This window comes from Haliotis rubra, unplaced genomic scaffold, assembly GCF_003918875.1.
Source record: "Haliotis rubra isolate DU_JTF1 unplaced genomic scaffold, ASM391887v1 Scf82, whole genome shotgun sequence".
Classification (NCBI taxonomy): domain Eukaryota; kingdom Metazoa; phylum Mollusca; class Gastropoda; order Lepetellida; family Haliotidae; genus Haliotis; species Haliotis rubra.
The window spans coordinates 560,953-587,955 of record NW_025767546.1 but is presented as its reverse complement, the minus strand read 5'-3'; the positions used below and the strand labels follow the sequence as shown (position 1 = coordinate 587,955).

The following is a 27,003-nucleotide window of genomic DNA, read 5'->3' as shown; positions in this document are numbered from 1 at the left end:
CCAGTAAGAAGCCACACATGAATTGTGCCATCTTTGCTCCAGCAACGTTACATGTATGACAAGCAAATAGTGTGGCGAGCAGGTGCGCTGTGTCCGTCAAGACTGTCTGTATAGCTGTGAACCAACAAGGCTGCACTGCCACCCCCGGGACTCACACCGTCTCAGAGTGAGGTGTTTTGTATGCATTGCCTCTGTCAGGGGAACGACCCTCACCAATTATCTGACCGACTACTTCCAAACACAGGGTATACTTCATCAACTGACTGCTCCACGAGCGGCAGATGACACCGGAGTGGAGATACGGCAGAGGGAACAGTTCAAACGTTTTACCAGCCAGCTGAAGGACCACAAATATTTGCCGAACGTTGCAGCGCTTTGAAAACATGGAAACATGGACATGATTAACCCACTTCTTATGCGCTGTGATCGGGGACAGGTTGCCTTAGGGTCGAGGATTGGTGTGAACGTCTAGATAGGTAGATGAAACGAGCAAAATAAAATAAAACATTATTGCCATTGTGTTTAAGACCGACGGGGGTGTTTTCTTCCTGCTTTACCTCGTGTGCTCAGAGGGGCGTTGCTAATGTGTTGACCAGTTATAGCTATAGGCACAGCACAACAATATAGAGGAAATGTGTACTGAACCTTGATTTGAGACAACGTAGATACATTGAGATAAATCAAATAAAATATCAAATGTTAATGGAACAGTAACTAAAAAACCTAAAAGGAAGTCATTAAAGTTCAGTGAATAAATGTTTATGGCACACTGTCGTGACAAGTGTGCATGCAGTGGCAGAAGCAGCAGCGTGACCACTTGACCGCTCACTTCTCCGGGATGTCCAGCTGGGTGGGATATGGGTTACCGGAGGCAGATTATTCCCGTTTTAGCGCTTGGAAGGCAAAATGGAGTATTGGGGGTGGGGTCGGTGGGTGCAGCCCCTCAGTATAGCGTTCAGGGGGCACAAGAGGCTCTCGACGCGACTCCTCCCAACACCAGAACCCTAGCGGCAGCATGGAGGGGACAGTGTGTGAACAGCTGGTTAGAATCGGAGGAATCTGCCGGCATACCTCGACAGCGCAAGGGATAAAACAAAGGAGTTATGAGGGAGACATTGATTGGGTATCGAGTTTGCCCTAAGGAGCGGGATCTCCACAAGCTTCGCAGTGTCGGCAAGGCCAGGTCGTGCCTCACTCTTCTCAATTGCTTGTCAGTTTTATATGCGCCTTTCTAAACACATGTTCTCAATTGTTTTCGAAAGTTCACTGTTTGCGGGATGCAGGTCTGATCTTTGAAGGGCATTGCAATTTTATGGATTTGCTAACCATTACATTTCAAACAGCTTTCTTGTGCGAGGATAGGAAGTAGGCTCAACTCAGTTCTCAGTGTTGAACGATAGCACATGATATCAGAAATCTACATCGACACAGAGACGGGCTTACGCTCCCAGAAAACGTATTTACCCAGGGACACGATCCCTGCCTGTGCTTTCCTCATTCAACTCGCGTGCCTCCAGAACGAGGTGGGGAAACCCGACCCCGGTTCGAAGCAGACGACACGCTGATCAGTTGAGCGAGGATTTCAATACGCGCTGGTCGACTGACTTCAGCTGTCTGTCATTTTCTCCCCACCAGCAGGATTATCGGACATTGAGAGACACGGGAACACAGGGACCAACACTGACATAGCCTGCGCACGCTGCTGTGGATACATGGAAGTGTTTCTCTGGCGACATAACTGGGTGTTCAACATATACGACCCTTCACTTGTTATCAATCCGGGGGAGCATTTGGTGTTTATTGACGAATGCTTGTGACTGATATCATGTGTAGCCCGCGTGTCTACAGAGGACTGTGTTTCTGCACAGATGTACACAGAGAGTGTTTGTGAGCTGGGCTTGTACTAGTGAGGGTGTACTACAGAGGGTTATTGTTAATCAGCGGTGTCAGCTTCACTGCACTCCACCCTGCCGGCGAGAGGAGGGGCTTTGGAGTGAAACTTCTCCCAACAAGTCAACACGTTTCGTCGTCTGCTTGTCCAAACCCCAGTCGACAAATATCTGATACGTCCAGCGTTGGCTTGAAATGTGTATTTAAACAGTTGAACTGTTTATTGTGTTTTCACCTGTGTTTTCCACAACTTTTAATTCAAGGCTCCGGCGATTAAAATCTTCCAGGTCTTGTTGGATGTATTCAGTGTAAGGAACTCGCTTGCTACTCGTGCACTCTAAGCTGTGACGGATGTGATGTTATTACCATGATGGGTGTACTAGACAGATGAGTTCCAGCACTATCACTATGAACTCCGGGAGCAAGGTGAAACAACCTGACAGCAAGATTGTCGTCATGGGCAAACCTGGAGTAGGGAAATCAGGTAAGACTCTTCAACACTGTGTGACGCACATTCCTCTGGAGACGTCTCCTTACATTATCCCCCGCCCTCAAGCAGCGGCCCCCCTCACACACATATAGACGACTAACATGTTGTTGGAGAGCTGTAAATGATGCTACACTGACATTATCCCTCAAGCCGTGGCCCCCCTCACACACATATAGACGACTAACATGTTGTTGGAGAGCTGTAAATGATGCTACACTGACATTATGCCCTCAAGCCGTGGCCCCCCTCACACACATATAGACGACTAACATGTTGTTGGAGAGCTGTAAATGATGCTACACTGACATTATCCCCTCAAGCCGCGGCCCCCCTCACACACATATAGACGACTAACATGTTGTTGGAGAGCTGTAAATGATGCTACACTGACATTATCCCCTCAAGCCGTGGCCACCCTCACACACATATAGACGACTAACATGTTGTTGGAGAGCTGTAAATGATGCTACACTGACATTATCCCCTCAAGCCGCGGCCCCTCACACACATATAGACGACTAACATGTTGTTGGAGAGCTGTAAATGATGCTACACTGACATTATCCCCTCAAGCCGCGGCCCCCTCACACACATATAGACGACTAAAATGTTGTTGGAGAGCTGTAAATGATGCTACACTGACATTATGCCTTCATCTTTGGCATCAACATGTTTCTTCACGAACCCAATATTATGTGTTATTGTTGCTTATTGTGGACTAAATGAAACAGTTGGATCCCAAATTAATATGTGATGATTTCTGCCGACCGTAATGACCACCCTCTTAAACCTCGAAATCATAACTTAAACATTTGTTAATGGCCATAAGTGTATGAAGTCTCTTGTATATCATAGAGTCGTGTTACAGTTTGATATAGATGGTGTAGGACCATTTGCTGAAGCAGCTACTGAAACTCCTAAAGTTCCCAGGTATCAAAGCGGTTATTATCTCCCAACAAGATATTTCTCTTCAGAATAACACCCTCACCTTCAAACGATTCCCAGTGCCTTGTCTTATCACTTCACCTACCATTTGGCCCCAGACTGGGGGTCAGCGCCTATCGTTCACCTGTCAGCCCTACCCTTTCACCTCCGCCCAACTTCCATTATCAGGCAGTGGTGAGCCCCGCTATCAACCCCATCTACAATCTCATTAACTCCCTACACATCCCCCGACATGCATGTCTTGTCTATCTCCACACATCACCAATTGGTTTATCTGCTCAATCGCATCAACCTGTACACCCGCTGAGCGCGCCGTGCATACGGTGTTGTTGATTAATTGTTACCTTGAGATCGATAGGTCGATAGATGGGAGGCGAACCTGCTTAACTCTGCTTATAACTGCCATCAACAGAAACATCATCTTCATGTCTCAGCTGGATAGCTGTTAAGGATCCATATCAGAAAGAAATTGTAGAAAGTAATTGATATGACTTCAAATACTTGAGATATTTATCATGAGAACTATAATGAAACTACAAAACGTCTTACTGAACTTTCTAATATAAATTGATGAGAGTTTGTCCTGGGATGCTGCATACAGACACAGTATGTGAAGCTGTGAGACAGCTCCGGAAACAGCCCTGTTTATACATGACGTGGGAGTGTATTGTCTGTTTGCGATCACACACTATTAACATGGATGGTATTCATGCGTTCCTGGTTGTCCACGTCGGTGCTGGGGAAGTTGGTAGGCACCCACGATTACCTGTGCATGCATCATCTCACTGTAGTATGCCCAATTACACCATTAGCGAGCGGATTTCTCGCAACACAGACTTCTGGGTTCTTCCGAGGAACTTCATCTCTCACTTGGCAAGCTCTGTCGTCGCGAGATGCCTCTCAAGAAACCTAATTTATGTGTATATGCAGGATGGAGCCATATTTGTAATTACCTATTGAGGGTTTACGAAAACGATAAAACGCATAAGCAGAAATTACGTTAATTACTCGTGGTCATCAAGGACTTTCTAGATAAAACCCAACGCTTAATCTTTATGAGAGTCGCAGAAAGTGCACTCATCTCCAAGTATAGATCCTTACTCAGCCCTGCTGTAGAAATGTGCATAAAAAGCCCATAGACAATCAGTGGAAATACATGGCGAAGATTGTGTCTTATTGCAAATATCTCAATAATTCAGCTCATCAATGGGAAACTGGTCTACGTGTTATGGTTGGACCAGTATTGTGCAGTAAAGCGTGAGGTCTTTGTATCCATCCTGTACCAGCTCTATAGGTGACTAGTGACCCGGACTGCCCAGCGGTCAGTAGGACTGACCTCTATGTATATGATAGGCCATAAAGCGGGCACATCAGCACCACAGGGCACCCTATTAACAGGGCTGTTATTGTATCTGGGACACAACAGTGTCTTGTGTCACAATAACATCTTTGTTACAACAATGAGGAGCTGTACATGAATATAGATAGATACATCAGGTATAGAATATGCTGGTGCTGAACATGGTCATCGCGGAGAGACACTTGATCACATCCGAATACCATCTACCCGGTACAACACTACTCAGATCACAACCTATATGATACTGTTGAAAACGGGAGGCCTTGTCACAGACAAGTTTCTACATATTTATATACACCATACCTTAAAACTTCCTAACTGTATATACAGTATCTTGTTTATCAATATCACAGGTGTCACCCTTCACTTGTAAGATACTATAAATCTCAATCATATGTGGCAAGGATCTTTTTCTGTTTGATAGATGTGACTAATTACATTGCGATAAGTAATAAGAATGTGTCATTACAAGCGTATCTTTATCTTCCGACATTCTGATTCCTTTGCTCTATTTGACCACAACAAGCCGGGCATTCGTAGTCTGGGGGTTGTCCGGGGGATGCCCGGGGGATGCCCGGGGGATGCCGAGGCAGTTGGGATTTAGAGATAGTTCTGCTGGATACAAGGGAGAAAACTGTAGAGTTAATCGAAGCGCTGTTTTCGACAACAAAAAAATTGTAAGACATTACCACAGCTCTGTCATGAACGTCAATTCAAACCAGTGCCTTGGATCAACTTGTTAACAGCGTACCATTCAGTCGAGCTTGTCGGCGTCCTAACCTTCACTCACACAGTGGACCATTAGACAGTGTCATAAATCATCTTAGCAGTGTACTATTCAAGGCCTCATAACCTCGTAACGCACAGTGTACCATAAAACAACCTACCAACAACTTGACCAGACAATCCAGTGATGAACATCATGAGCAACAATCTACGGGGATACGATGACGTGTGTCAACCAAGTCAGTAAGCCTGACCACCTGATCCCGTTAGTCGCTTCTTACGGCAAGTATGGGTTACGGAAGACCAATTCTAACCCGGATCTTCACGGGTTATTAAAAGTACAAGGGGTAGTGATCTATGCTCACGTGAAGGACAACACCAGAATGAAACCAAGTCTCAAGTTGGTCAGCACAGAGGGTAGAACACAAGGAGCAGACATCGTTCAGATATGTAATTGTAATGTAACTACAACGCCATAATGGACACTCGCAAATCGAGCAGGAAATTCTCCTTTACGATTTTCGACTCGGGCTAACCAAGTTTGAAATGGCGCGTCAAACTCGCATTTATCCTTGTAAGATAATGACACTTCCAGTGTAGTCTGAATTGACCTTGAGAACTGAGAAGTTTCTTTTCTCCACGTGAGGTCCAGCCATCACCCCCAAACCCCGCTGCCCACCCACACGGACTAACAGACAGATACATGTAAGGCGATGTGTGGTTATCAATAGACCGGGATATGTCGGAACAACAGCAGAGTCCCATGTATCTTCCACTCGACGGGAGGAACATGGTGAACCAAATCGTGGTCTGACGTTCCCAATGCAATCATGTCCGTGGGGCTGCTACGTGATAGTTTCATCTCTACCTGTGGTTAAATGTGTATTCCGACACGAGTATTTTACACAATTGATGATGAACTCTCATCTCCTGTTCCTGCTTCTTCTGACACCCTCATGTATCGGGTACATAACGAGCGGCCTATAGTCTACTCTAAGTCTGATATCAGGTGTTAACTTAATACGTCTATCAGAGCTGATTATTGAACGTAATTCATGCCTTTACATTTGACCGGCGTTTGTGCGTGTATAATTATATCATCAAATATACTGGCTATGTACAGATTGCATGGAGGCTGGTCTACAGTCTGTTTGCGCTGAAGGTGATGGCGTGTAATCTACTTTTAAGCACTTGTTGTCGTGAGGCGATGGAGTGATGGGGCAGTATCAGCCCCTACTTCCTCCTTAATACCCCATGGCCCATACATCACTCGACCCACACCTCCGGCTAACTAATGGCGTATAGATATCTTCTCACAACTACTGGTGCCTTCCCTACCATCACGTGTACGTGGTGCCTGACGATGAGTTACTCCTCTGGACGTCATGTCTGATGACCTACTCCTCTATACTCTCTGTTTGATGTAGCCGAGTGGTTCATAGCATTCACCAGACACGCTCTTGTTGAATACAATGCGGGGAGCTCATTACTTGTGCCCCCTTAGTTATGTTGCTGGACTATTGCTAAGAGCGGGGTAAAACCTTATTCTCTCGTATTATTCGTGTCTGATAAGTTACTCCTCAACATACCCGTGTCTGAGGAGTTTCTCCTCCACATACCCGTGTCTGAGGAGTTACTCCTCCACATACCCGTGTCTGAGGAGTTTCTCCTCCACATACCCGTGTCTGAGGTGTTACTCCTCCACATACCCGTGGCTGAGGAGTTACTTCTCCACATACCCGTGTCTAAGGAGTTACTCCTCCACATACCCGTGGCTGAGGAGTTACTCCTCCACATACCCGTGTCTAAGGTGTTACTCCTCCACATACCCGTGACTGAGGAGTTTCTCTATACGTCAGGTTTGTGTGGTGCCTTGCCGCCGGCACCAATGCTTAGTCTCTGAATGTATATATATAATTTTGATGGAAATAAATGGTTCCATTTCAATTGAAAAGGAGCGCAAGTGAGTTGTGAGATTCAGAACCTGAGGAAATCTAGATTTGCTTCATTAAGGGCTTGAGCATTACAGAAAGGGCTGGGAAAGGGAAATAATGTGGTTCAGGGACTGTGAGACGGACTGGCATGTACCCGGAAAATGGTTGAATGATGCGTTAATCAAACAAACAAACAAATAAGTCTTGGTGGCTGTGTCTTCATTCAGGTTGAGTTTGTGCAACAATAGATCTGTGACTGATCACATAGTACACAGCGTGAGCGTGCATGTTTTTTGTGTGAATGAATTACACCGGTATTGCATATCTGTGTTACAGTGTCAAGTCACACTAAACAGCATGTCTGTCCGAAGTTGATTAGACAGGTGGTAAGGTAGCCAGTACCATTAGGTAGCCACTACCATTAGGTAACGCCACCCCGTTGCTGTCTGTGCTCAAGTAGACACCACCATTTAGCAGTCAGGAAGTAATGCCAGCCACGTAATTCAACATGGACACCAACATCCGGTGATGCCTGCCTTCAGCCAGGGCTACAGGTGTTTAATGGTATAACGCATTCCTCATTCTTAGCATATATCTTGTCGTCATCTTCAGTAACAACACCGTATGTTCGTATGACAGATACACACGTAATTGCCACTTGGATTGATAGTCGTGTAGTTACAGGACAAGATGTATTCAGGGATCAATTGTAATCATTCCAGTGACTGCACATACCTCTAATGTTGTGTTCTTCCCATCCCGTCTGACGTAAGTAGTTCTGGGGATAAGCTGTTGTCCGCTTCATAGGCAGGAGTAACTTTAATAGGAACAAACATGCGGGCTGGTTGGCTGGGGGGCAGACCTCCGGGCATGGATAAATGTTTTGTTGTTTTCTAAACTCCAATACTGATTTATGCTTGATCTATAACAAGCCTCTAGTTGTAATCGGTACAAGTCGCCTACTTACCCCGCCCCGTTAACAGTCTGCATTGTACCCTGGAACTTTGTGTTGACCAACGGATTAACGTCCAGTTTCTCCCCACACCCGGGAGAGTTGTATGTAATTACGTGTTTTCCAGGCGTAGAGTCCTGTTTTAATTTGTTGTTACGGTGAGATGAGATAAGTATACACGTCACTTATATGTGGGAATAACTGATGGATGAACTAATTCAATTATGTGTAAAATCGTTGACTGGTCAGTAACGAGCAGGGTTTATCAGCAGTCTGTCACTCTCGCTCCAGTAGATGCGAGGTTGAGTCATATGGAGACTTTTCCCCACCCATCACTGGAGGAGATATGTTCTTCCATACGCCTGGTTATCTGTGACTGATTAGTTCTCTTGCCGCTTTAGGTCAAGTGTCTGCTTCCGTGATCAGCTCAGATGAAGGAGTCCACAGATTATATGGGTTATCACCCCTGCAAAGTTGACCCTGTCTGAATGGTCTGTGTTGACTGCAGCGGTATGAAACATACTTCTTTTATCAGCGAGATGGAGGTGGCGAGTGAAAAAACCTCGGTGCCACCCTACAGGTCCCGGGGGCGGGCGATGTGATCGTGCGGGGGTCGGGTGATATGTGTACATTCCTCGCCAAGAGTAACTAGAAACGAACGTTTATCCTCGGTGCCGAGAGGTGACACAACTGGATGCTGATGTTCAAAGAATGGCCAACATGATTGCATTCTTAACTGTGTTAAGTATGAAGAAGAAGAATGACAATTATTATGGATATACAACTTCTTTTATTCTGTGGAGGCGACGTTTCGACATAGGTTCTAATATCGTTGTCAAGCCAGTTGTTGTTAAGTATGCCCAGCTAACTGACCTGGTAGATCTGGTCGCCGTCTTGTTATTGTCAATTAGGTCTCACACACTGTCGTCACGTAGATCTGGTCGCCGCCTTGTTATTGTCAATTAGGTCTCACACACTGTCGTCACGTAGATCTGGTCGCCGTCTTGTTAATGTCAATTAGGTCATACCCACTGTCGTCACGTAGATCTGGTCGCCGTCTTGTTAATGTCAATTAGGTCTCACACACTGTCGTCACGTAGATCTGGTCGCCGCCTTGTTATTGTTAATTAGGTCTCACACACAGTCGTCACGTAGATCTGGTCGCCGGCTTGTTAATGTCAATTAGGTCTCACCCACTGTCGTCACGTAGATCTGGTCGCCGGATTGTTATTGTCAATTAGATCTCACACACTGTCGTCACGTAGATCTGGTCGCCGCCTTGTTATTGTCAATTAGGTCTCACACACTGTCGTCACGTAGATCTGGTCGCCGCCTTGTTATTGTCAATTAGGTCTCACACACTGTCGTCACGTAGATCTGGTCGCCGGCTTGTTAATGTCAATTAGGTCTCACACACTGTCGTCACGTAGATCTGGTCGCCGGCTAGTTAATGTCAATTAGGTCTCACCCACTGTCGTCACGTAGATCTGGTCGCCGTCTTGTTAATGTCAATTAGGTCTCACCCACTGTCGTCACGTAGATCTGGTCGCCGTCTTGTTAATGTCAATTAGGTCTCACCCACTGTCGTCACGTAGATCTGGTCGCCGTCTTGTTAATGTCAATTAGGTCTCACCCACTGTCGTCACGTAGATCTGGTCGCCGTCTTGTTAATGTCAATTAGGTCTCACCCACTGTCGTAGCGCAGTCTTGTTACCGTCTCTTTATTCATATACACGGTGTTAGTATCCTTTCATTCACGTGGACGTGGATAAAATACATTTGTTCATGTTGATGCTACCATTCATTCATGTGTGTGAACATGGTTACCGTCCCTTTATTCATGCGGGTACGATTACCGTCCCTTTATTCATGTGGACTTGGTAACCGTCCCTTTATTCACGTGGACAATGAAGACCCACCGCACAACGCAACAAACGAGGGGCAACGTCATCAGATACAGAGGTCCACAATGAAGACCCACTGCACAACGCAACAAACGAGGGGCTACCTACATCAGATACAGAGGTCCACAATGAAGACCCACCGCACAACGCAACAAACGAGGGGCAACCTGCATCAGATACAGAGGTCCACAATGAAGACCCACCTCTCACAAGACAAGCAAGAGGCTGCATGCTGGTAATGTGAGTAACGAGTTGAGCACAACACAGACAGTCTTCCATGTCAACATGCATTGCTTCATTCTTGGCGGCATATTTTGGAGACCTGACGGGAAAAGGAGAACCTTCCTTGGAGCCAATCACAAATGTAATTGCATTAGACACAACTTGTTTACTCTCCGAGGGGGAAACTAGCAAACATGATTTCCGTTATCGCGATGACTCTAACAAACACTAAACAGACAGTTGGGGAGTGTGCCCTGTTTATAAACAAGCTATTGGTGCAATTAGTGGCCATGCACAACGCATTCGGCACATCTCGTTCATGTGATACGTACGGTGTAGTTATGCAAGGAGATGGTCGATTTAGAAAATAAGGCTCTTGATAAGCACTTCCAGTATTCGTGGTTGTTTATTTACCTTGGAGCATAATGAGCCTCCAGATCAGAAATTAATTTACTCACATCTACAAATAAACTGAGATAAAATGATTGGTTGCAGAACACTATGTATCATGACCATCAGTGCCCCCGAGTAAATACTGCATTCACGGTGTGCGTTCGTTCTATATATTTACATAATGTAAGCAGCTCTTATACAACCATCAATATCTCGCCCTCGTGAGCTTCCCATCTGCTTCAGAAACATATTCCGATTATAAATATAGCAGCTCGTTTGCTCAGTTATTGAACATTAAACCGTCAGGTGGTATTCTTTCCAGATGTTCACTCCTGTAGTATAAATGTCAGAGTTGTAATGAAGTATGTGCGAGAGAACCTTCTTGGGTGTCAGCATTTCTTTCATTTCGTCTTTGACATTTCCCGGACTCTTCAATCTGTTTGAAATTTAGTTTAATCTCATAAAAAGTTCATAATGTATACTGTTCTCGTTATATAAGGTATATGGAATGTGTCACGTGTCGTCAAGTTTGTTGGCAACAGCACTGTAGAGAGGCGCCGTGAGGGAGAGATAGACGGCTGCGTTCAGTGACGTCATGGACATGGTGTAGCTCCATATGTTTGTCGAACCTCACAACAGGATCTGCAGCTGACATCGATTTTTAAGAATTAAATCAATTTTCCTGTGTGGGTGGTAATGTCTGTATATGAGGGCAAGGCGGGCCGTACACGTAACAGCTGAGCCTACAAGTGCAGTACATGCAGGTCCCAACTCACTGCGTGTAGCGTACCGAGATACAGATGTTAAATAATAACCCGCTAAATAGCTACTGTTCTTCGGGGAAAACAACGTAATTACACTGAATATTTCGCCAATTTCTAACTCGAAAATGCTTTCAGCATGACGTAACCACTAAGTAAATAATACAGTTTTTAAAGTAATGGGTGGAATCCAGACAGCTTAATTTAGTTACATCTTTCTTCAAGAACTTGCTTGCTTACCGCCATGCTGTTTGGGGTCGATACCAGGGGGTGGGGAGATAGGGATGTAGCGTACATCGACATGCACATTCCGGGGATAGGGGAAGGTCCTATATACTGCCTCACGCACGACGGGGGTGGGGTGCGTCTTGATGATGTCACATCTATGATGTATAAATATGGTAAATGTACCTGGTTCTATAACATATGGACTCACGAGCACCCATGGAAGTAGTTGAGAGACTGTGTTCGTAAAGATACGCCACTTGTAATATTTTTACACCATAGGGCGTCAACACCTGTTGTTTCATCAAACAGATCAGCTGAAATATTTCACGGGGCTATGTTTGCGATGTGTATGTACAGAGACAGTCTCGTCCCGGCCAACTATCGCCATGGAATGTACATCATCTCAAAGCTAGTTTTTCTTAAAACTTTTAAATGTTGACTACATTCCAGCTACATCCTTGCTGTCGCCCTCCCTTTAGTTTGACTTGATTATCATCATCTGGCACTGAAGCGCTAAGGATAATGCAGTCAAAGCTCTCTGGCAACCCAACCATTAGCCTTGCTCCAAGGCTGTACTGAATGGCAAGCCCATGGACGTATAGTAATTCTATCCTTTAAAGGGGCAAGTCTAGATAAGCGGACAGTACAGGACGTTAGTCTGGTTTTTTAAAATAGAAATGTTCATTTAAACTATTAATTATTACCTTAGAGAATTGTGCAAGTCTACCCAACCATCCTCTATGGGTTTCTGCTTGGCCAATGGCCCGAGTGCAAAATCAGGTTCCATTTGAAGCGTTCATAAAATAGTATTCTGGACCGAAACGGGTGTGTGCAGATACATCATACACATTTTTGTACTGTTTTGTTTGAAGACGTGTATCAGTTCTTGTAGTATATATACCCACTCTGTTGCCATTCTAGTATGATCCGTACTGTTACTATTGCCTTTTATTATGATAATCAAATTAAAGATTTCGGTAAATTAAGTTAATGACTCCGGCTCGTCGTCGCGATAAAGGATCGTGGCTCGAATCGTCGGGTCGTAAAGGATCGTGTCGAAGTAAATTAAAGATAAAAGTCGAAGGGTCGTGGCTCGAATCGTCGGGCTCGTCGTCGTTAATTAACTCGTCTGGACTCGTCGCGATCTCCGGGTCGTCGGCTCTATCGTCGTCAAAATAAAGTTAACTCGGGCGTCTATCGTCGCGTCGCGGATCGTAACTCGATAAGATCGATAAAAGTCGCGGATAAAGTGGCTCGGAATGGAACAGATAAAAAGGATAATGCTCGGAATCGTCGTTTCGTCGTCGTCGTCGTCGGTCGATCGTCGTCGTCGGATCGTCGGATCGTCGGATCAAAAGGTCGTGGCTCGGCGTCTATCGTCGGAATCGTCGAAAGGATCGATGTCGGGCGATCGATAAGATCGTCGAAGGATCGTCTGGGTTTCTCGTCGAACAAAGTCGTGGCTCGGGCGTCATCGTCGTTCGGAATCGTCGCTCGGATCAGTGGCTCGGGCGTCTATCGATAAAGATAATCGAAAAAGTCGAAGGATTAAATTGACTCGGCGATGAAGTCAAAAGATGAAAAAGGTTAATTGACTCGGCTCATAAAATGGAACAAGATAAAAGGCTGGAAGGGATAATGTCGGAAATCAACAATAGATGGTCTAAAAGGAATGAAAGGGATTAATCTATCCAGATCTCCGATAAGATGGAAAATCCGGAAGGTTAATTAACGGATCGTCAATTAAACGATGGGTCCTGGATGGGTCGTCGTCTAAATTAAGACAATTAAAGGTTAATCGAAGATGGGTTTCGGTCGTCGTCGTCGGATCGTCGTCATCGTCGGATAAAATCCGTCATCGTCGTCGATAAAATCCGGCTCGTCGAACAATCGATTAAAGGATCTCGTCGTTTCCTCGTCGTCATCGTCGTCGTCATCATCGTCGTCTTTCCTCGATAAAGTTAATTAATTTCGTCGTTTCTTTCCGTCGTCGAAGATCGTCGCGTCGCTCCTATCGTTTCTGGATTATCGTCGAAGTTAATTAATCGAAGCTCTATCGTCTAAAGACAAACAAAGTCGAAAGTTAATGTCGGCTCTGGATGGATCCGTCGTCGTCGATAAATAAGTCGTTTTCAGTTCGTCGATTAAAGGATTTCGTCGTCGTCATAAAGGTCGTCATCGATAAAGACAATTAATCGATTGAACCACAAATTAATAAGTTTCTTCGCGTCATCATCGTCGTTTCGTCGTCATCTATAAATCGATCGTCGTCATCTATCGTCGATAATTAATCGTCATCGTCGTTTCTAAATTAATAAGATCAAATCGTCGTCAATGGTGAGACAATTGAAAGGTGAAAAAAGTCATAATAGTTAGAGATGGTGAAAGGGTGAAAGAGGAGAATATAGTAATGGTGAGACGGTGACGGAGATGAAGAATAGCAATGGTGAGACGGCGAAAGGAGGTGAAGAATAGCAATTGTGAGAGGATGGTGAAAGAGGTGAAGAATAGCAATGGTGAGATGGTGAAAGTGAGGTGAAGAATAGCAATGTTGAGACGGACAGAAAGAGGTGAAGAATAGCAATGTTGAGACGGTGAAAGGAGTGAAGAAATAGCAATGGTGAGACGGTGGAAAGGTGAAAGAACGGCAATGGTGAACTGAGACATGGGTGAAGGGGAGGTTGACAGGGGAGACTAGCAATGGTGAGACGGTGAGAAAGGAGTGAAGAATAACAATGGTGAGACGGTGAAAGGAGAGAAGAATAGCGGGTGTAAAGGACAGTGAAAAGAAATGAAGAATAGCAATGGTGAGACGGTTGAAAGGTGAAGAATAGCAATGGTGAGACGGCGAAAGGGGTGAAGAATAACAATGGTGAGACGGTGAAAGGGTGAAGAATAGCAATGGTGAGACGGTGACGGGTGAAGAATTACGAGTGTCGTGGTGACGAGGATGAAGAATAGCAATGGTGACGACGAAAAGGGAGTGAAGAATAGCAATGGAGAGGACGGCGATAGGAGTGAAGAATAGCAATGGTGAGACGGTGAGAAAAGGGTGAAGAGCAATGGTGAGATGGTGAAAGAATTGAAGAATAGCAATGGTGAGACGAAGAAAGGGGTGAAGAATAGCAATGTTGAGATGGTGAAAGAGGGAAGAATGGCGAAATGTGGGACGGTGAAAGGAGTGAAGAATAGCAAGGGAGAGACGTTGAAAGGGTGAAGAATAGCAATGGTGGAGACGAATTGAAAGGAGAAAGAAGAGCAATGTTGAGACGGTGAAAGGATGAAGAATAGCATTGAGACGGCAGAAAGGGTGAAAGAATGGTGAGGATGGTGAAAGGATTGAAGAATAGCAATGGTGAGAGACGGTGAAAGATGAGGACAAATTGGGAGGTTGACGGGGAGACTGGTGGTGAGACGGCGAAGTGGGGAAAAGGAGTGAAGAATAGCAATGGTGAGACGGTGGAAAGGTGAAGAATAGCAATGTTGAGATGGTGAAAAGGGTGAAGAATGGCAATCGTGAGGACAAGTGGTGAAAGGGTGAAGAATAGCAATGGTGGAAGAGAGAAGAGGTGAAGGAGTGGAAGAAGAATAGCAAATGGTGAGACGGTGAAAGGGTGTGAAGGAAGGTTGTTGACAGTGAGACTAGTTAAGGAAGGAAGTTGTGAGGGGACGGCGAAAGAAGTGAAGAATAGCAATGGTGAAGGTGAAGAATAACAGCAATGGTGAGGATGGTGAAAATGAGTGAAGAATAGCAATGGTGAGACGGTGAAAGAGGTGGAAGAATGAAGCAATGGTGAGGACATGGAGAAAAGGAGTGAAGAATAGCAATGGTGAGGACGGTGAAAGGAGGAAGAATAGCAATGGTGAGACGGTGAAAGAATTGAAGAATAGCAATGGTGAGACGGTGAAAGGAGAAGAATGAGCAACGGTGAGACGGCTGTGAAAGGTGAAGAAGAATAGCAATGGTGAGACGGGATGGAGTGAAGAATAGCAATGGTGAGACGGTGAAAGGAGTGAAGAATAGCAATGGTGAGACGGTGAAAGGGGTGAAGAATAGCAATGGTGAGACGGTGAAAGGAGTGAAGAATAGCAATGGTGAGACGGTGAAAGGAGTGAAGAATAGCAATGGAGAGACGGTGAAGGAGTGAAGAATAGCAATGGTGAGACTGTTACATGGGTGAAGGGGAGGTTGTTGACAGGGAGACTAGTTATTGTGAGACGGCGAAAGAAGTGAAGAATAGCAATGGTGAGACGGCGAAAGGAGTGAAGAATAGCAATGGTGAGACGGTGAAAGGAGTGAAGAATAGCAATGGTGAGACGGTGAAAGGAGTTAAGAATAGCAATAATGTTGAGACGGCGAAAGGGGTGAAGAATAGCAATGGTGAGACGGTGAAAGGAGTGAAGAATAGCAATTGTGAGACGGTGAAAGGAGTGAAGAATAGCAATGGTGAGACGGTGAAAGGAGTTAAGAATAGCAATGTTGAGACGGCGAAAGGGGTGAAGAATAGCTATGGTGAGACGGTGAAAGGAGTGAAGAATAGCAATTGTGAGACGGTGAAAGGAGTGAAGAATAGGAATGGTGAGACGGTGAAAGGAGTGAAGAATAGCAATGTTGAGACGGTGAAAGTGGTGAAGAATAGCAATGGTGAGACGGTGAAAGGAGTGAAGAATAGCAATGGTGAGACGGTGAAAGGGGTGAAGGGTAGGTTGTTGACAGGGAGACTAGCAATTGTGAGACGGCAAAAGGAGTGGGAGATGGAGGGAAAACAGTGTATTATCAATGAATAAATACTTTATTTTTATTCAAAGTAAGAGAGTTACAAAAATGCTGATATATGGTGAAACGTTGTCCAAGGTGAAGCAGGTAGGCAGAAAGGGAGATTGGTGGATTTCGGGGGAAAGGTCATTGACCTACATCTGCGTCCTACTGTCCTAATTAGCTTTCACAGATCGCCAAGAGTCACACTGCTGACCGCGGCGATGTGATCAATTGAGACTACGGCTATAAATGACAAACCCTTGACTGAGGGTTACAGTAATTGCCTTAGTCACCATATTAAATTGCTCGTGTAAATGAAAGTACTGAGATGAAAGGACGCCACTCTAGGTGTACTCGACGTATTGACTACCTCACATGTTGGTGTGGTATCATGCCAACGATCAACTGTGAAATTTTATTAGGTTTACGACCCATTAATAGTATCTGATGTAAATACATGTGTCCGGTGTCATTGTTCACTGGTGCTAGGTGCACTGGCTTAGGAGGGCGCCCGGTGTTACGTATACTGTGAGTTGAGTTGAGTTGGGTTTAGCGTCACATCGGCATTATTCCAGCCATATCGTGGCGAGATCAAGTACGTATACTGTGACTGAGACAGGCTGTCGATGCTGGGTGTACTGTGACTGAGACAGGCTGTCGATGCTGGGTGTACTGTGACTGAGACAGGCTGTCGATGCTGGGTGTACTGTGACAGAGACAGGCTGTCGATGCTGGGTGTACTGTGACAGAGAGACTGTCGATGCTGGGTGTACTGTGACTGAGACAGGCTGTCGATGCTGGGTGTACTGTGACTGAGACAGGCTGTCGATGCTGGGTGTACTGTGACTGAGACAGGCTGTCGATGCTGGGTGTACTGTGACAGAGAGACTGTCGATGCTGGGTGTACTGTGACTGAGACAGGCTGTCGATGCTGGGTGTACTGTGACTGAGACAGGCTGTCGATGCTGGGTGTACTGTGACTGAGACAGGCTGTCGATGCTGGGTGTACTGTGACAGAGAGACTGTCGATGCTGGGTGTACTGTAACAGAGAGAGACTGTCGATGCTGGGTGTCCTGTGACAGAGAGAGACTGTCGATGCTGGGTGTACTGTGACTGAGACAGGCTGTCAATGCTGGGTGTACTGTGACAGAGAGACTGTCGATGCTGGGTGTACTGTAACAGAGAGAGACTGTCGATGCTGGGTGTACTGTGACGGAGAGAGACTGTCGATGCTGGGTGTACTGTGACAGAGAGAGACTGTCAATGCTGGGTGTACTGTGACGGAGAGAGACTGTCGATGATGGGTGTAGTGTGACAGAGAGAGACTGTCGATGATGGGTGTACTGTGACAGAGAGAGACTGTCGATGATGGGTGTACTGTGACAGAGAGAGACTGTCAATGCTGGGTGTACTGTCACAGAGAGAGACTGTCGATGCTGGGTGTACTGTGACAGAGAGAGACTGTCGATGCTGGGTGTACTGTGGCAGAGAGAGACTGTCGATGCTGGGTGTACTGTGGCAGAGAGAGGCTGTCGACGCTGGGTGTACTGTAACAGAGAGAGACTTTCGATGCTGGGTGTACTGTGACAGAGAGAGACTGTCGATGCTGGGTGTACTGTGGCAGAGAGAGGCTGTCGACGCTGGGTGTACTGTAACAGAGAGAGACTTTCGATGCTGGGTGTACTGTGACAGAGAGACGCTGTTGATGCTAGGTGTACTGTCACAGAGAGAGACTGTCAATGCTGGGTGTACTATGACAGAGAGACGTTGTTGATGCTAGGTGTACTGTCACAGAGAGAGACTGTCAATGCTAGGTGTACTGTCACAGGGAGAGACTGTCAATGCTGGGTGTACTGTGACAGAGAGAGACTGTCAATGCTGGGTGTACTGTGACAGAGAGACGCTGTTGATGCTAGGTGTACTGTCACAGAGAGAGGCTGTCAATGCTGGGTGTACTATGACAGAGAGACGTTGTTGATGCTAGGTGTACTGTCACAGAGAGAGACTGTCAATGCTAGGTGTACTGTAACAGGGAGAGACTGTCAATGCTGGGTGTACTGTGACAGAGAGAGACTGTCGATGCTGGGTGTACTGTGACAGAGAGACGCTGTTGATGCTAGGTGTACTGTCACAGAGAGAGACTGTCAATGCTGGGTGTACTGTGACAGAGAGAGACTGTCAATGCTGGGTGTACTGTGACAGAGAGACGCTGTTGATGCTAGGTGTACTGTCACAGAGAGAGACTGTCAATGCTGGGTGTACTATGACAGAGAGACGTTGTTGATGCTAGGTGTACTGTCACAGAGAGAGACTGTCAATGCTAGGTGTACTGTCACAGGGAGAGACTGTCAATGCTGGGTGTACTGTGACAGAGAGAGACTGTCAATGCTGGGTGTACTGTGACAGAGAGACGCTGTTGATGCTTGGTGTACTGTGACAGAGAGAGACTGTCAATGCTGGGTGTACTGTGACAGAGAGACGCTGTTGATGCGGAGTGTATTGTGACTGAGGGAGGCTGCTGGTGTTGTGCACACTATGGCTGAGATGGTATCACTGTTTTGATGAGGAGCTAATCAATCACACAGCTAGCCCTCGATGGCGGTTTAGGACATGGTTGTTGTAAGGTCTATAACCCGTAGTTTATGGCAGCCTCACATCAAACAGCCGTGCTCCTTTCTAGTCAGGGATAATAAGCCTGTACTACTTTATACCATTACTGGTGCATTGATGGCGGTTCCTTAGAAGTTTATCAGATTCTACTACAGTCAGAGGCTAAAGCTGATCCTAGTATTGAGTTGATTCTTATCGGTTACTTCTCTGTAGTTAAGACTTTCAATACGAATATGCCCGGACTGCGATGTGTTCTCAGCTACGTTCGCAGTTGAGGAAATATCTCTGTGTTGTCCTCATTCACTCCGGCATATGTGGATCCAGTGCAACCCGACTGTCCCCAGTTGTACAATAATGCACTTGAAATGATATAGGTGTAGAGCGACTAGACTTACCATACAATACAATATTACTTTCCTTGGGCTAAACATTTTCAACAGAATGACATGGTTACTGATGACAACGAATTGACCTAAAATAACAAAACAAAGCAAAATGTACATCTCCATATAAGATCAGCTTTCTATTTACGTGGAACCATGACCGTGCAGTCAATATAGTCCAGGCTTCCAGGGTTCTACTGCTCTAGGCCTGGGCTAGCAGGGTTGCATACACACCTGACAAATGTAATATTTGTTCTTGTTGTTCTTACTACGATCTTGTCAACCTTGCGGCCAAATTGTTTGCCTAGTTTGTCATTTAAACACCGCTTTGTTTGCTAGCTCGAAGACAGTGTCCATATTTCACACAGTGACAACGTCTTCACCAACAGGGTGAGCCTGTGCATGTTGGCAGTAGTTCCGGTCAGAAATCACCCGCGCTACAACAGGGATTGCTGGAAATGTTACTCATTTCTAAAAGCGTTATTCCGCGTACATATACGTACACGTGCAAGGTCATCGGTAAGTGTGTGCTGTTGATAAAAAAAACGCCGACTGAGAGAAACCATAGCGGAGAGCTGTTGCAACCACGAGGTTACAAAGGGAGACTACTCCAGGCCGTGGAGGTTATCGGGAACGGCTGTCAGTACGCTTGATATAGTGAAATCTCTAATTAGGGGTAAGGGGGAAGTGTGGAGGACCTGATAAAGAGTCTGGGGTTTGATGTAGCAAGTCTGCTCTGGTTCACATCGTAAACATGTCGAGTGGCCCAATCAAATAGATTTGTTGAAGATGACCGCCCTTTGGCCCTCATCAAAGCCGCAGTGATACCTGCTGATATCCCCGTCCAGATAGACCCCCAACAGGTGATTGAGGCGGCCCCTCACCACATGTTTATATGAGGGATTTTTGCATGTGGTTGTGTACACATTCCCTCCTCGTCTGCAGTGAAGGGGCGACGACGGGGGGCAGACTTGCAAAGCCAGCAGATGGCACCAATGGTCGCCGCCCAGTTCGTACTCTGTTTACATGATGGCGTTTAAAGGATTACTATTTCTGTTCGATGCGGCGCACGGCCATCAGAATCTCTACTTGTAAACGATGAAATGACAGATTTGAGTAACGGTTGTCTTACTTAAGCTGGGTATTTATGTTGATGACATCGCATCCTATGCTGACACCGTGTAGTGTTCCGTGGAATGGCCGGGGTAATATACGAAGTATACTTCCACAATAGCCCTTGTTGTTAACAGGTTAATTACCACAGAACGACTTATTGTGATGTTGGTAGAAGACACACAATGTTATTGTTGAAAGACTGCAGGTATTTTCTGTCAGGGTTGTGTTATTGTGTTGTTTGGGAGATGAAATCCTGAACGGGCGGCTATACTGAGTGGTACAGACAGGAATGCGGCAACGGGAACAGTTTTGCTCTTTGAAAGACGACACCTGTTTTCACACGCCTTGCACGTGCAGTAGTTACAGGCTTGATGGTATCTTGTGTGGGACTCTGCAAGCAACGAGGAACCGTATACTCCCTGGAAGAGTCAATGTGGTGTTTACATTATTTCATCATCGGAACTGTAGTTGGACTAGAAATTCTGAAGGAACGGACATCCTATTTGTGGTGAACTAATCGTGGTTTGTTTTCACCTAGTGAGATATGTCACTCGAAAATTCTTGTTCTGAGAAACTTGTATCCTTTTAATTTTTTTATCAGTTCTAGAGAGTCGTTATCATGGTCACACGTCATGCAGCCTGGCGACCGCGCCCTCATATACTGTGTTCACACATGAGACGTGATAAGATAATATTGTGTTACTGCGCATCTGTCATTTTAGGCTTGAATCTTATCTGACAGACAGAAAGTAAGTGACAGCATGATGAAGACGTAACGTTTAATGCTGATGACGGGAGCGTGTGATAATCATTCCCTGGGACCCAGTGCGTGTCAGCACGTAGAACAAGAAGGTGCTATCACTGTTTCCCGCTATGGGGTACATCATAAATCTGTTTGTTCAAAAAGTGAAACCTGTCTAAACCGGCACTCCACGTCACCGCTTTTTGGAACCGGAAAGTCGTGCCGGAATAAGGAAAGGACATGTGCCGGATTAGATAATGTTTTAATGATCATAATATCGTTGTAAAATGGCGGGACCAAAATTTTATTCCGGTTTTGACATTGTGCCGGATTAGACAGGTGCCGGTCTTGGCAGGTTTCACTGTACAAGGAAGTAAACTAGGCAAAACAGAGGGTCGCTTTATGTCATTATGACAAACTATTTGATGTGATTTGGATACACGCAAAACGCGTTTCTCTGGAAGAAAATATATTTATTGCTCAATTTTCAAATTTAGTTTGAAGCAATTTCATGTCACCTCAGTAGTTTGAAGACAATATTTGTCCATCGCTGTGTATGCTCAAGATTGAACAAGAAAAAAACATCTGGCAAGGGAAGTAATGGCACCACTTCTCGAACTCACGTGCACGCCTGACAATGATCACTTCAATAAGCAGAATGGATTACTAACTTTCATGTAACGTCAGCAGTTTCTGAGAAAACTCGTAACCCATTTCACTCACTAAGCTAAAGTACACGGGCAAGGGCTGTATGTTAATCTAAGACACCAATGCTAGAACATATTAGATCGTGTCAAGCAACACCAGTGTGTTTAATTTCGGGTCTGTAACGTATTCAGATTATGAGAAAACTTGTCCTCATAGAGAGGCAGTCGGACGTAAACAGACGGACGGTTGTACTTCGTTCCAACATCCCTCGCCCTTCTTCTTGGCGGTCATAATAGCATGCAGGCCTGGAAATAGAGTTATCTTAATTGTACTGGATATGAAATTTAATGAATATTCCTTGAGCCAGGATATGCAGCTGTTCAGCATTATCTAGACGATCCTTCAATCTGATTTATTAACTCATGCCGAGGTCGTAAGTGTTACTGTAGCCCGCTGCAGGTTATATATAGTTCATCTATCGATCACTGAAGTCACGTCAAATCATCAGCCGTCTTTGTTCTGGACCCTTGTGGGTGTTCCCATATGGTCAAGATGTCTACCCATCACGACCAACTCATCCGTCTGGGGGCACGTCCAGACAGCGTTCCCTAATGTGGGACAAGTCTGACCGTCGGTGTAGTGACTCCCTCCCTCCCTGATCCCGGGGTCTTATCGAGGGGAGATTGTGTAAGTTGGCAACATTAATCAGTTAGGAGGGGAACAATGTGCTGGCGCGATAGACTTACTGAAATACACGAGTCTTTACCGGGCATATTTATTACTAACTATCAAAGATAACACCTAATACACGTGCTCTACTTTAGTGGGTGACGTCTGGAGGCTAATTAGTGCATCTGATCAGATATCGCCCATTGTGCCTCCGTGTGCGGCTGGCTGCTTGGGAAACATTTGTGACGGCGGTTTATGTATTCGACTAACCGGCGCCGAAAATAACAATCAGAAAGTAGAAATAGATTCAATATAGTCTCATTTGTCCAACCGATCTTTCTTAGATAAAAATAAGATAACTGAAATATAAATATTAAACAAAACACATATACATACACAACATATACAACTAGTAAACATGAAAACACCCTGCAGTAGACAGTTAGCAGTTAGTTCCCACTAACCTAGCATTCGAAGGAACTGGATGCCGAATAAGAATATGTTACCCTACAGTATGAAACAAATTTCCCTGTTGCATCACCTAGATAGGTTGCCTGTCCACCCATCTAGAAACACTGCATATATTATGTGATCACCTTCTGTTACCTTGTTCTTCCAGCACTGGTGGTGCGGTTCCTCACCAAGAGGTTTATATGGGAGTACGACCCGACGCTAGGTAAGCCTTGTCTCACCACAACGTTTGCAACATCAACATGCTGTAGCTATAGCTTCAAAGTTCCTTTTGTTATTCACTTTAATTATCATATACATTGAATTGAAATAGTACCTTCATATATACATATGCTAATAATTTCTTTATTTTCATTTTGAAACACATATATCCAAGACAGCCATCACAAGCCCTTCTTGCTTTTAGATTGTAATGAACATGGACATATATAATCTAATGCATGTTTGGTTTTGTGATCAAAATCAACAATGCCAGTTCACTCCAGGACAAAAACATGTAACTATTATGTACACATCCAACTGTTATCGAACTCTTCAACTGGACCCTTTCCCTTTGACCATGTCTTGACTCGGTATGACGGTGTCGTGTGTTGCAGAGTGCACGTATAAACACCCCACCAACGTGGACGACGAGCCCGTGCTGATGGAAATACTTGATACAGCTGGAATTGTAAGTACCACTATGTGTGTGTGTGTGAGAGTGTGTGAGAGAGAGAGAGAGAGAGAGAGAGAGAGAGAGAGAGAGAGAGAGAGAGAGAGAGAGAGAGAGAGAGAGAGAGAGAGAGAGAGAGAGAGAGAGAGAGAGAGAGAGACTTGATCGTGTGAGTGAGTGAGTGAGTGGGCATATATTACTGTCAAAGCGGGAACACCTCTAGCACACCTGAGCCAGACTTGCCGAGCGAAGGACTGATTGAAGCCAACCGGACCAACCCCGTTCTCAAGAACAACGCGGCTTCGTGATTTAACATTGATAGGTACAATTAGTTTTAGGTGAATGGTACTGGTTAAACGGATGGTGATGGATGGGGCTAAAACCCTGGTAATCTCAGTCTACCGTTATGTTAAGTGCACATTGAGCATGTGGTACTAGAGACTTCCGCGAAGTGGGAGTTCCAGTAGTTGGCTTGTGTTTCAAGGATGGTGAGACAAATTGCGTTGCCAGAGAATTGACCAGCATGTACAGTGGGTGGACATGAAACAGCCCGCTGCCACTCGGCCATATATTTCCACAACTGCCCATCTCGGCGTGAACAGACACTGACAGAACCTCGCCATCGGCATCCACATCCTCTACAAACCGTTAGCTCATGTTTTGATACCAGATGAAAGACAAATATATCACTTAGGAAATACCATATGAACCATTGTAATGATTGCCTCGCCGAGATGTATGTGGGGATGTATGTGGGTGTGTGTTGTTGCCCCCAGTGGTTTGGTGCTGATGAAAGCTTCCTCTGCCTCCAGCCCGCATGCCAGCCGTGTCTCCCCTCCGACCAATTACCCCATCCTCACCTCCATCAGGTTAAATGGCGGCTGCTGTGAAACGTCACGACTTGCAGAAAAACATATGTCAATGTAATTTACTTGCGCAAAGTGAGATGCCAGATGATATACATACTTCTATTACATACTGATACACCAAAATATGACACGTGTTACCCGGGCATCACGTGGTCCCGTTGGTTGATCATGACCCAACAGCCTGTAAGTCTCTACTCGTCATAAAAGTGACGTAATGCACATACGTGAGAGCAGCATGTGACGAAGAAAGGTTCAATGACCTGAATAAAACTGAGTGTGTATATTCTATATCAGGTAATATATATATAATTCATATAATACATGAACTCACGTCAGTTTGGTCTTGCCCGATTATGTAAGGCCTGATGAATTATATATGATATACCTAATACAGAAATACACACTCATATCATGTACGTGTGGTGGAGCGGGGTTCATATTAGGAGTAAATCCTGGGATAATATGGCTAAATACGTATGAGGAGGAGATCCTGGGACAATATGGCTAAATACGTATGAGGAGGAGATCCTGGGACAATATGGCTACATACGTATGAAGAGGAGATCCTGGGATAATATGGCTACATACGTATGATATGAGATCGGTCGGTACATGCACGGAGGTGGAGGAGATACGCCAAGTTGGAATAAGGGGGAGATCCTTGTTGTACTATAAAGCATGTAACAGTATGGTGAAATGTATATATGATAGATGTCAAGGGTGCTGTATGGGAACAGTATCTATAAATATACCCATGGATAAAATCCTTGATTCGACGATGGGTGATTGAGAACGATGGATTTTACGCTGTGATGGCGGCGGACATGATTCTTTTCCAAACAGTGTAAACAGTAATTCTGGGTTAGCCGCGTTCGTATGACGAGCAAATAACCGAATTCCTCTGCATGCAGCTAAATATTCACCTTGGAAAAGGTTCTTTTCGTAGTAGCCTATCCGTCATACTTAGTACACAATGCAAGGTAGGGACAGCCTGTGAGGATGTCCAGTGACAGATGAGATGATATGTGATGTTGTCTGTTTTCAGCAGGAGGACACCATACACCGGGAGGGCTCTGTCCGGTGGGCGGACGGCTTCGTGCTGGTCTACGCCATCAACGACCGCCAGAGCTTCGAGGAGATGGTGAAGATGAAGGAGTATCTAGATGACCTCAAGAAGACCAATGTGCAATGTGTGCTGGTGGGAAACAAAGTCGACCTGCTACATGAACGCAAGGTGGAGACAACCGAAGGTCAGACACTGGCCCAGGATATGGCTTGTGCGTTCTTCGAGACTTCCGCTAGTGATGGCGGCCCGGACATATCCGAACTGTTCCACGAACTACATCGTGAAGTGCGGCGTAGGAAAATGATAGAGAACAAAGGACGACGGAGAAGTAGTGCACAGCAAGTCCGTCACGTGTTCAATAGGATGCTGAATAAGATAGGAAACACTACATGAAAGCGCGGGTTGTAGACACTCTAAACTGTGATAAACTGTGATGCTCGAGAGGAAGTGACGTCATTGTCAGGGTCACGTGGATCTGGATTACAGAAATGATGGCTTGTGTTTTGACCCTTGTATCTAGTAATTTGTCAAACGTTTCTCTGACGGATTTATGTTGTATGTGGATGAACATCTGTGATAAGTTAGAAGCGCTAAGAACGCGAATGCCATCCTATCCTACACTGCTTCAGTGAAAACTGATTCTGCTTGACGCACCGAGCAGTATCGCGAGAAGTAGAGACACCTGGGTCATCTTCCACGAAGTCATCATAGAGGCTGTCGTAAAGCACACCTGTTAGCAGTGAGTAGCGATAACCTCCCCCCTGTTTATGGTAACAGGGCGACTAACCAAGTGTATAACACACTCATTTACACAGATAGGCTCGAGGGTTTAACGAGGATGACTAAGCGATGTTGACAACGACGACAAGCCACTGCGCAGATCGGGCAGAAAGTGCCTCCCTGTCGGCTTAAACAGTATGAATATATTGTCAGACATCAGTCTTACTTTCTGGAGTTTTATCAGAAGTATTATTTATTTGTCCGCCAGAATCCACTAGAAACATTACACACGTACTGCACGTAGTGACGTCATTGACAGTGCGTGCATGTTGTGTATTACCATGAACGACCGGGTGAGTTAACATTCCTGCACGTGCACCAACACACGTTGTTCTCACTGTACGACTCACGAAGAAATATGTATCACCTTTGTGAACAAATATGTACACAAAATATACAATAAAATATTCAAATAATTATGATGATAGGATG

At 45.3% G+C, this 27,003-nt stretch overlaps 1 protein-coding gene across 1 annotated transcript; it reads left to right on the top strand.

The window, feature by feature from the left end:
* Positions 1-963: 963 nt before the first annotated feature.
* On the top strand, positions 964-26,986 carry LOC124262023 (ras-related and estrogen-regulated growth inhibitor-like). The gene is made up of 4 exons (XM_046696443.1): positions 964-2,374; positions 23,353-23,409; positions 23,801-23,874; positions 25,771-26,986. Exons 1-4 carry the CDS (start codon positions 2,278-2,280, stop codon positions 26,182-26,184), a joined length of 642 nt encoding a protein of 213 aa, XP_046552399.1. The 5' UTR covers positions 964-2,277; the 3' UTR covers positions 26,185-26,986.
* The last annotated feature ends 17 nt before the right edge of the window (positions 26,987-27,003 follow it).

What these genes read in the sequence shown, in the direction of transcription:
- LOC124262023 (XM_046696443.1), top strand. Translation starts at nt 2,278, where the DNA reads ATGAGTTCCAGCACTATCACTATGAACTCCGGGAGCAAGGTGAAACAA. An exon ending in ACCTGGAGTAGGGAAATCAG is followed by an intron (nt 2,375 to 23,352) that starts GTAAGACTCTTC and finishes TTGTTCTTCCAG; the next exon opens with CACTGGTGGTGCGGTTCCTC. An exon ending in GGAGTACGACCCGACGCTAG is followed by an intron (nt 23,410 to 23,800) that starts GTAAGCCTTGTC and finishes CGTGTGTTGCAG; the next exon opens with AGTGCACGTATAAACACCCC.